Raw genomic sequence first — 11,066 nt, forward strand, 5'->3', positions numbered from 1 at the left:
CAATATTTAGTCATTTGACTATTTCAGAGAGATGAAGAAAGTAATTGTATAAATGATGAATTTGATAAATAAATTACTAATAAATGTATTAAACAAGAGTGAATAGATGATAATGATTGGCTCAATAAGTAAGCGTGGCTCAATACTTGTTAAAGATATTCATTGGCATGAACATTAGTCTGCAATTCAATGATAATACAACTTATATGCTTTCTATTTATAAGCTTAGGTTCACAACTCGCATCTCATAAAGAATATACTAATTAATGATAATAAGAGATATTGAAATATATGATGAGATAATGAACATCTCTACAATATTTTTAATATTCATAACAATTATAGTTTAATTTATTTATCAAATTATGTGTAATACTTAGGAAAAAGAAAAGTCTTATTAGCTTTTTTTTTTTGGGTTTGGGCTTTCTGTACTTTAAGGCCATGGTCCTAAGAGGATATTACTAGGCAGACAACATTGATAATAACCCATCAGATGTTAATGAATAAGTATTGGTTCTATTTTTTTTTTAAAAAAAAGCCATAACTACTTGAGCACATCTCTGGAGTTTAAGTTTATGTAAATTCAAAAAAATATTTTTTAAAGCAAGGTTAATGAGAATTATAAACCCTACATTATTGCGTAGATGGCATCATGAACTTTAAACTCTTAAAATATACAAAAAAACTTCTCAACTTCTAAATTTTGAGCACATGAAACCTTATTAGTAAGTTGGAAAATAATTTCATTACTTTTATAGTTATGAGGCCCAGTCATACGCTAGTGTGGCACTCATTTTGACTTTTAAAAATAATGGACATTTTTTCCAACTTAATAGTGAGATGTTAGGCACTTGAATTTTAGAAATTAAGAAGAATTTTTACATATTTTAAGAGTTTAAAATTTAAAATTCTTTTTCCACTGTAATTTAGAATTTAAATTCTCATTAATTATCTTTAATTAAGCTTGACAATGTTTTAATATGACTTAATTAGATAGCCACATATTAAAAAGAAGGAAAAATGACAATCAAGTCTTAAAGGATCAATTTTATATCAATTAAATCCCAAGTAATTGTAAAAGGCCAATAAAGTCTTATGCTATTTTTCACAAATCAGAGTTATGATAGAAATGATGAAAATGCCCCTATGATTAAATATAACATGTACACTCATCAGCTCCAGCATTTCCCTCTCGATGTGTCTCTTTCCTGCCATTAATAAGAGCTGTATGTAAGTGGTAGAGCTACACATTGAAGAACATCCATTCCTAAAACAAAGTTGCGCTTGGAAAAGGTGGAGTTGTCTTAATTATTGACTCAAGGAAGCTCTTATTCTCTACTGAGTTTGTTTGGCTAGTGCGTTTAGACTGGTTTTTTTTTTTTGTAAATCTCTGCATTTGAACAAAAAGGTTGACTCCATTAAAGTTTGATTTCTTACAAAATGGCTCTTGTAAGGAAAAAGATAGAATGCTTTTTTGCAACTGAATATGAAAGATTCTTTTTATATTTCACATTTCTAAAGATTTAGCATGAAGATTTGACATTTACAACTGAAAGTGTAAGAATTTATCATTGAGTGTTCATATTTTAAGATGGAATGTTATCACTGTGTCACTAATGCAAAAATTACTTATGTCAAAAGTAACTTGTTTCTAAGTGATATCTTAGTACATTTTATTTTGTTTATTATAGGTTGATATTATTGGGTACAATGAAAAGTAGTTGTTTAAAAAAATTTTTTTGTTATTTTCATTTTGGTAGAGATGTTGTAAAAGATATGCATGGGACAATGCATTATGATGGGGGAGTTGTAACGAAAGAATGATCAAAGAAGAATTGTCTCTTGAAGGACTTGTTAGATTAATTTTATCATGCTTGAATTGTGATTTGAATGGAATAAAATTAAAGTACATAGTAAAGTTTGATCGTAATGCTCTTTTAGACCTTAAAGATGATGAAGGGATAAATCAATTAATGAAATTGAATGATAATTTTTCTCATGTGTACATCATTGGGAAGATACAATAAAGTACATAGGCAACAAGAGATTCAATTGATGAGTAAGTTTTTTTAATAGTTACATGATTAATATTATGGTAATATGAATATGAATGGTAGTAATAAATATGATTTAAATGGAATGTAGAGCAGGATGTTCAGCTAGGAATTCACATGCTACACAAGATCTTGAAGTTCTACTATATGCAATACAAAGTATCCCAACACCAATGCCTGAGCTAAATGCAACAAAGTGGAAGGATTTGCTAGTAGGACCTGAGCATATTTTTGCGAGTGCTGATAATTGTAGACAAGCAATCTACAAGTATAGTATTGCACACAGGTTTGAATATAAATTTATGAAGAATAATACAAATAAAATAATTATAGTTTGCAAGGTAAAAGGATGTCAATGGAAGATAACAGTATATTCATTAAGGAAGTTAATACCCTTACTTCACGTAACAACTTTCAAGAATGAGCACTTACATTCTACCTAAGAAGACCTTGAAGTTTCTTACAGTACAAGGTGCACACTAACTTTGTCTATAATTGATGATGTAATAAGGTCTAATGTGGAAAAGAGGCCTAATGAAATCAAAGCTGACATATATATAAACTATGGCACAGGTCTAACTTATCGTCAAGCTTTAAGAATGAAAGAGAGGGCATTGGTGGAAATATATAGGCTTCCTAACCAATCATATATGCTTGTTCCTTAGTTGTGTAATAGACTAATGGAGACTGATACTGATACTGTAGCAAAATAGGTGGCTTTTGAGAATAATATATTTGAACAATTATTTATTGCATATGGTTGTTTCATTAAAGGATTCTTGCTTGGGGCTAGGCCTATTTTATATGTGGATGGATGTTTCCTCAATGGTCCTTATTAGGGCATCTTACTAGCAGCTTCAACATACGATGCTGATAATGAGTTGTTTTCATTAGCTTTTGCAATAGTTGGTAGTGAAGCTTACGACGATTGGACCTAGTTTCTGCAAAATATTAAAGATATCATTGGTTTACTATAGGTAACTATTGTTTGTGATAGAAATAATGCTATCATTGGTACTGTTAGAGCTATATTTGGTGGCGATAGATATGCATTTTGCTATCGACATGTCAAGGAGAATTTTAGCTTTGAGTTTAACAAAGTTTATAGGGGAATGGGAAGGAACAACAAGCATGAGGCATGCTTAATCACATTACCTATGCAAGGCATGACCATGAATTTAGTCTAGCCATGGAAAATTTGAGGATGTTCTTTTCATAATTAGCAAGATGGGTTAAAAATTAAAGCGATGTTGTTAAGTGGGCACTATCATTATTCCTATTTTAAAGATGGGATAAGATAACAACTAACTTGATCGAATCATTCAATGCTTAGATTCTTGAGGAGAGGAGGCATAATATATGTGTTCTTATATATGAGCGTAAGGACAAGTTAAGTAAGAAATTTTTTTGCAAGTAAGGTAGCCATAAGTAAGTGAAAAAGCATAGTTGGTCCAAATGTTAAAGCAAAGTTGAAGGAAAATATTTTTAAGGTAGAAGTTATGATAATTCAGCTGCATGGCTCACATATTCCATTAGTTCGGATACCATATGAAGATTTATGTGTGAATTTGATACTAAGGGAATACATACGTAAAGTTTGGCAAATGTCTGGCATTCCTTGCCCCTATGCTTGTGTAGCCATTAAAGAAGTACATGGTAATGTGTATAACTACGTTGAGGAATGTTATCTTTATAGCTCATAAGAGAAAATATACAATAGCACTATACATCCTGTTGAGACCCACGATATGCCAAAGCTAAATGCATTTACAGTGTCTGGGCTCATGAACCAAATCTTTTTGCTGCCTCCTAGAACATTTCAACAAGCTGGCAAACCTTATCATGTAAGGATTGAGTCTCAACATCAACAAAAGAAGGTTTATAATTATTCTTACTACTATGAAGCAAGTCATATGCGAAAGAGGTGTAGAAATCCAAATCCAAGTTGATGTTACTGTAAATGGGTTATCACATGAACTTGGATTTAGGTGACACACATATAGGTAGTTTTAGGGGGTTTTTTGGCATATAGCAGCCCTTTTTTTGTAAATCCAAGTTGATATTTCTATAACATAAGATAGATCAACTTGGACTTGGTTGACATATATAGGTTTATGTAGATATATATTGGTAGTATTAGGGAATTTTTTTTGGTACATAGCATCCCCTCATTTGTAAATCTAAGTTCATGCTTTTGTGTATGTGGACAGCTAATATGTGTAGATGCATTAGATGAATAATACATGTTTCTTACATGTACAGTTCATATCTTCTGTGATTGCTAAAAGTGTGTCGTCTTAAAATTATTCGTAAGGCAGTTGCAAAATTTGGTATGTCAGTTGTAAATTACTGAAGACATGTTCAAAATTAATTTAGTAAGTTTGCAAGTTCAAGAAATAAATAGTTCTTTGATCCAAAATTTTGAGTACGAGTTGCAAATTTTTCCTAAGAAAGTTGCAAATTTTGGTGTCTCAATTCCAAATTACTAGAACGTTATCCTAAAAGAATAACTCTTATTTGATAGTTCTTCAATCTAAAATTTCTAGTAAGAGTTGCAAATTGTTCCTAAGGAAATTGTAAATTTTGGTGTCTTAGTTGCAAATCACTAAAACATTGTCCTAAAAAAATAAATCTTGTAGGAATTTAATAGTTCTTTCATCCAAAATTTTGAGTACCAGTTGCAAAATTTTTCTAAAAAAGTGTTGCAAATTTTGGTGTCTCACTTGCAAATTACTAGAGCTCTGTTCTAGAATAATAACTTAAGAATTTAATAGTTACCCCGCCTAAAATTTTGACAAACGGTTGCGACATTGGCTATATATAATTTAATTTGGTTGCTTGTTCAGCTTGCTTGATAATCACAAAGAATGTTTTATATCGCTTCAATTATCCTAAAATAATAATAAAATTAGAAAATTTCATGATTAATTTATTACATTGAATTGAATCACCATTTGATTAAAGTAATATAAGTAATGGCTCAGCTATATCAATTGGCAGGAAATACACGTTATTTTAATTTGTTGAAAACAATAAGTATTAATTAGTATCTACTTTATAAAATCCGAATAGAGGTGTTGGCAATCTTGTTCACACAAAATCATAATTTAGTTAGCTAAAATGCATGCATGTGATAAAGTTCTGATCAAATAACATGTTTTGAATACAAAATTAGTCAAGCATATCCCACAAAGGCTAGCTTAATTTTATAGCCAAAAATCCTATTCTTATAAGCCCTGTAATTTAGTTACAGCCTCAAATTCAATTGAGCATATCCTCACTTGCACAAACTATATACTTCACCTTTAACTAAGACACTCAAGGAAAAAAAAAATTGAAGAAGAGGCAATTTCTACAAAATCAAAATGGTAAACATTGATGAAGAGCAAGCTCTTCAGCGAGGCAAATACATCACACCCATCAAAGATTAATGATCAAAACAGGTCACAGGTTAAAAATTCATTTAGACTTCTTTCCTGCCCTCTTTGGTCGGTTAGCTATTGAGATAGAGGTAAAAACTTCATTTCTCACTTCATTTCTCATGTGATTTACCAACCACCATATCATATCCACCCTAAAATGTTTCAATTGTTCCTAAAAAAAAGCATAAACAAGTTTTAAGTTTAACATTGATAATTGGAAGAAAAAAATTAGAAAGATTGTGGATCACATATACATACATTTGAAAAGTCCTCCATGGTCAGTCCTCCTTTTCTTCTTCTACTATCCCATTCTGCACAGTACTTTATTACATATACCCCACAATCATTTTTACAAATATGAGCAATTAAGATAAGGCAAAATGTCTACTTGAAATGAATACATAAAAAGGTAGTTCTTTCCGTAGTTAGTTATTTACACATTACTTTGTTTGAGAAGTTCTTCAAATATCATCTCTGTCTGAAAATCCTCTACATATTTCTCTGGGTCACATGCTTGTAACAATTTAATTATGCGAGTTCTCTATAAATAGTTCCTAATCTTAGATAACTATTCCCATCTAAAAATTTAAGTAACCTCAAGTAGTTATGCAAAAGCATTAACAAAGCATACCATAAATCCAACTATCATCTTCTTCTCTCTAAATAACTTCCCAGCCAATGAATCAAGGATGAAAAATTTTTCATTCTTTAGATCAGCACAATAACAAAACCAGTGATTGAACACAAGTATGGCCAAGAAGAGATAATAACAATTTTCAAGGTTATATCTAAGTTTATCAGGCATGAGCATCCTTGCATCGTCAAAAATAGACCATCTTAACTTTTTATCCCTTAGGTTGGCCATAAATTCTGAATCAAATATATACCTCCATACCTCCCCTTCATGAAGTTGCTCACCAACCATCACTTTTGCGACCATGCTTATGACCTACAAAGACCACATCCAATACTCAATGTACTATCCAATTAAACAATTAATTAATTAAAACTTTCAGACATACCGTTGTACTTATCCATTTTTTAGGACTAAGACTTCAGCATTCGACCCTAGTTAGGTAGTAATCGTACATCTCAATAACATAACTACCAAAAAAAGTGTTATTATATCAAATATAATGCACCATAATTATCAAAAAGTAATATCACATTACTTACTCTTCACCCTCTACTTCATTGGTCCACCTGGTGCAATATTTATATATTTATTATTCTTTGATAAGTCTCCCTTGTATTGGTTCCTTCAGAAAAGGTGACCAATTTACCTCAATCTTTTTCCTTTCAGACCTTCAAATCATTATGCTTTCATCTGTTCTCCTCCTCTTCTTGCCATCTTGTCTTTCATCACTTTCTTGAATAGGCAAAAGTTCTATAGTTTCTTCCTTACTATCGAAGCCTTCATCCTCATTTTCTTTAGATCCAGCTCTAGCTGCAGCTTCATAACCACCATCGTCTTCATCTTCATCCCTATCTCCATTATTATGTGCATCTTTAGCTTTATCTTTGCCTTTGTCTCCATCTTCATCATCATCATCATCAGCTTCATCTTCATCTCCACATTCCTCTTCCTCCACTTCTTCTTCGCTTGGTTCGTCAACCCTCACAATAGCTTTACTATCAGATATTTGAAGCTGGTTAAGACTTTGTTGTAACTTTAGCACTTTACTTGCAAAGGTATTAGCATATTGCAAAAAGTCTTCATATATCTCCCTCACACCCTAATCAAGTTTCAACACCAAGCTTATTAAGCAAATAAAAAATCAGGATATACACAATAAATTATGGACATATATATACCGGGTGAGTTATCGCTGCAAGTGAAAGTAAAACTTCAGACACTTCATTAGACTTACCACCATAAAGAATATTGTGGATACTTTCTTTTTCCAACTTAACCCATTTTTGCACCATGTATTGGTTCCACAAATACATCACAGGCATTCCGCCATCTACTAATGGTGTTAGGCCTAATGGAAAATAGTGCATGTAAAATATCTGCACTAAAAAGATAATTATAATCTAATCAATAACAAATAAATTGGAACAAAATATAGAAGGATTATAAATAGTCTATACCAATAAGAAAAATAAGCATCCTCCTACATTCTTCTTCCTTCGTCCACTCCTTGATGCTATCTCATAAGTTGAAATCTTTCTAATAAGCTCTAACAACACAAAAGATGACCAGTCATATTCTTGAACATTTTTCTTCCCACTCAAACTTTTAATACTCCTCATACTAACAGTTGTACTTGTTGTGGGATAAAGAAATGTTCTAAGAGTAAATAATAAAAACACCGTTTTCATCCTTGCCAGATATTATCATACTCTTCAACTCAGTGAAGAGTTTGCCAAGATAATTCTTCTTTAATGCTTTAGATGCTTCGCTGTCATCGTCTAAAGAGACAGGTTTCCCACCATAAGGCACACCCCTCTAATTCCAAGTGTTGAGGTCGGTGTGTCAAAAGTAGTAATTATTCGTTCACATAAATCCCTTGATAGTTTATTAAATTTAAAATCCAAGAGAGATTGAAACCCTATTTTCTTGACCTTAGTACATAACCTTTTATATTTGGATATGTATTCTACAAACTTCTTTGAATGGCTAGGAGGAGAGCAACCCGTATTAAATGGAAACCTATAAACCAAGAGGAATAATATAACACCATACAATGCATAATAATCATATTCAAAAAAGACTCATTAATTTCAAATATAAATACAAGTGAGTGATTCCGTTATAGTGGAAACAAGATGTTGATTCTGGCCTCATCCATCTAATGAAGCCATGTTTTATATCTTTCTTGTTTAGCATTGATAATTTTCACCAACTTTCTCTCATTAAATTATTGGCTTTTATAAGATCACTGAATTTTCCTTCATTTTTTTTTAGAAACTCTTCCTTGAAGTTGTCATATCTAGACTTCTTTTTTGTTGTAGTTTTCTTATTGTCCATAAATTTTTAGTTGTCTCAGTTGCAAATTACTTTTTTCTGGTCTGCAACAAGCAAATGAAATAGATTCAGCCAAATGTTACACCCCAAAACACGCCACAGACATAAACACTATTATGGAATAGTGAACATGCAGTCGGGTGGCAGCTTTTATTGGATTAATTAAACTTTGGCAAATATGAGAAAGGAGAAAAGGGATAGCATAAATTGCAAGTAGTTTATCACACTGATGCTGCAACCAAAGTTAGATGCATGCTCAATTTTAGCAAGCTAATAGTGGTCATTTTTGAAAACATCAAGCCACTGTGGTTACAGATAAGCTAAACCTAAAAAACATGTATACGCAGTAGTGATTATAGTCCCAAGCCACATCATTACAAATATCATCATCAACAAAATGCTAGGAATCCTCTGAAAAAACACACACATAGACATAATATAAACACACAGAGCTAACTTTTGAAAATTAATTCATAAATACCATATTTCACTTTAGCTTAAAACAAGCCTTATCTCTTATCCGAAGGTTATTTAATGTCATTAGAACTAGAGTTAGAAAGCACTCCCCCTGCTTCAAGTCTATGTTCTAATTAAAAAAAAATGTCTAAACAGAAGAGAGACATTAGGTAGCTTTTGGCATGTAGGCATCCTAATTATTAAGGACTCTAAAACCTCTATATATATTATATATATGAATGAATAGATCATGAGATATACAAAATTACAAAATAGTATATTGTTGGGATATATACAACACTTAAGTTTTAAATTTTTCAAAATTGCTACATCCAAACATCTTATTAATAGGTTTCAAGTGCTTGGCAAAACTAAAGAATGAATATAAAGATTCTTCATATTTCATGTATTTCATCATAATTTGGGTACTATAATCATAAATGGGTAGGGTACTGATGCACACATTATCTCTTGGTGCAACAAACTTAAAACCTCACATAAGAGGAAGCAAAACAAACATAGAAGACTGCATAAAAAGATATGAACACAGAACCGGGGTCTTACAAAATGCTACTCGAATTGGAAACACCGTATTGATATGCCATATTCTATTACAAAAATTAACACCTAATAGAAGTATTTTACAAAATCTCCTATGAATATTCCCACCAATTTAAATGGGTTTATCATAAAACAAATGAGTTTACTCAAATGTTTAACCAAATTGACAGTTTAACTTAAACAAAATCAAATGATCACTCCAATTAGTCTAAGTCAGTAAATATTCATTGTTCTTGCATTTTAAGCAGCATTTTATTTCTGCATTATCAGCCTTTGAACCATTCCGATGTTTGCACTCATGATTATTACAATTCTTAAAGTGTAAGCCTACACTAAACAACTATCACATAAAAACATTGCAAAGCTGATGAATTGACCAGTCTACACCCTTGATATAGACCTTTAAAGTTAATAAAACACAAAACAACAGGATCAAATGCTAATTAGCATTGGATAAAGTCACTCACATTGACTAAAATGAGTCATAACACAAACTAGTTTCAAAATAGCACAAAATTACTAGATCATCTTTCATTAGCAAATTCCCCAAAATCCAAATATGACATAGAATTAAAGTCCGCTAGTCAAAATCAAATATCCCAAAGCTCAATTCCAATATAGAAAAGACAGAAACTAAGAAAATTTTCCTGTTGAAAGATTCATACACATACTTCTTCCAACTTGGAGATCTCATCGAAGCCAAAATATGCAAGCAGCTTAAGAACAGTCAGACACAAATAAACAGTAATAGATATGAAGGTTATGTGAAATCAATAGAAAAACCATATCTTATGCAAGAAGACAAAAGCATATGAACAAGATATAAACCTTCAAGAAAGGATAGAGAGAAGACAAAGAAGAGACGAGGAGCAGTGTTATAAAGATGAGAAGATGAGAATAGATATAGGTGAGAAGCAATGTACGCGCTAGTGGCTGTTAGGGCAAAGAAGGGACAGAGAGCTTTCCTCCGACAAATCAATTGAAAGAGCTCACATTAAGGCAGAGAAGCTTTTCTCTGGTCAGTCAATCGAAAAGCTCACGCTAAGGCAGAGAAGCTTTCCTTTGGTCAATCAATCAAAATAGCTTCCTCGCTAGGGTAGAGAAGATCAGAAGAGCAGCTCGTCGCTAGGGCAGAGAAGATAGCTCATCTCACACGAGAACTCATTAGCAAGGTAGAGAAGAAAATGAGCATTTTAGAGTTACTTCAAGAAGGGTAAGCTAGAGAAGAGAGCTCGTCGCACACAGGGAACTTGTTGCTGCAGAAAGGAAGAAAAAGAAAACGTAGTATTTTAGAATACTTGAAGAAGGGTGTTTCAGTCTTTTTCTGTGACACCGAAATAGCACTTAAAGACTCTAGAACTTTATTGGTCTTTACAATTACTTGAGACTTAATTGATATAAATTGATCCTTTGAGACTTGATTTTTATTTTTCCTAAAAAGAAAAATGATGTATCTATTCTCCTTCGTTGTAAGGATTATTAATAGATTGCATTAGTCTTTGACTAGTTTAGCGTGCAGTTAGTGCAAAGCTTGCAAAACAAACATTTGACGAAGTCAAACTAAATTGAAATTTGCTGAAAGCTATTACCTCTGATCTTATA

General features: G+C 31.9%; 1 protein-coding gene across 12 annotated transcripts; it reads right to left on the reverse strand.

Moving 5' to 3' along the window:
• Positions 1-5,388: 5,388 nt before the first annotated feature.
• On the reverse strand, positions 5,389-8,079 carry LOC129301096 (uncharacterized). 12 transcript variants are annotated; one of them, XR_008590909.1, is made up of 4 exons: positions 6,499-8,079; positions 6,364-6,425; positions 5,735-5,797; positions 5,389-5,648 (listed from the first exon to the last, which is right to left on the reverse strand). XR_008590909.1 is itself a non-coding variant. In XM_054939664.1 (4 exons), exons 1-2 carry the CDS (start codon positions 7,799-7,801, stop codon positions 6,784-6,786), a joined length of 660 nt encoding a protein of 219 aa, XP_054795639.1. In that variant the 5' UTR covers positions 7,802-8,079; the 3' UTR covers positions 5,389-5,648; positions 5,735-6,425; positions 6,760-6,783. The 12 variants fall into 12 exon arrangements, 10 of the variants coding, with proteins under 10 accessions (XP_054795639.1, XP_054795637.1, XP_054795636.1 ...); XM_054939664.1 differs by having other exon boundaries at positions 5,735-6,425; positions 6,760-7,212; positions 7,571-8,079; XM_054939662.1 differs by having other exon boundaries at positions 5,735-6,425; positions 6,653-7,212; positions 7,571-8,079.
• Between the last annotated feature and the right edge of the window lie 2,987 nt (positions 8,080-11,066).

This window comes from Prosopis cineraria, unplaced genomic scaffold (assembly GCF_029017545.1).
Source record: "Prosopis cineraria cultivar Desert tree isolate PC_DT_omini unplaced genomic scaffold, ASM2901754v1 PC1893, whole genome shotgun sequence".
NCBI classification, from domain to species: Eukaryota; Viridiplantae; Streptophyta; class Magnoliopsida; order Fabales; family Fabaceae; genus Prosopis; species Prosopis cineraria.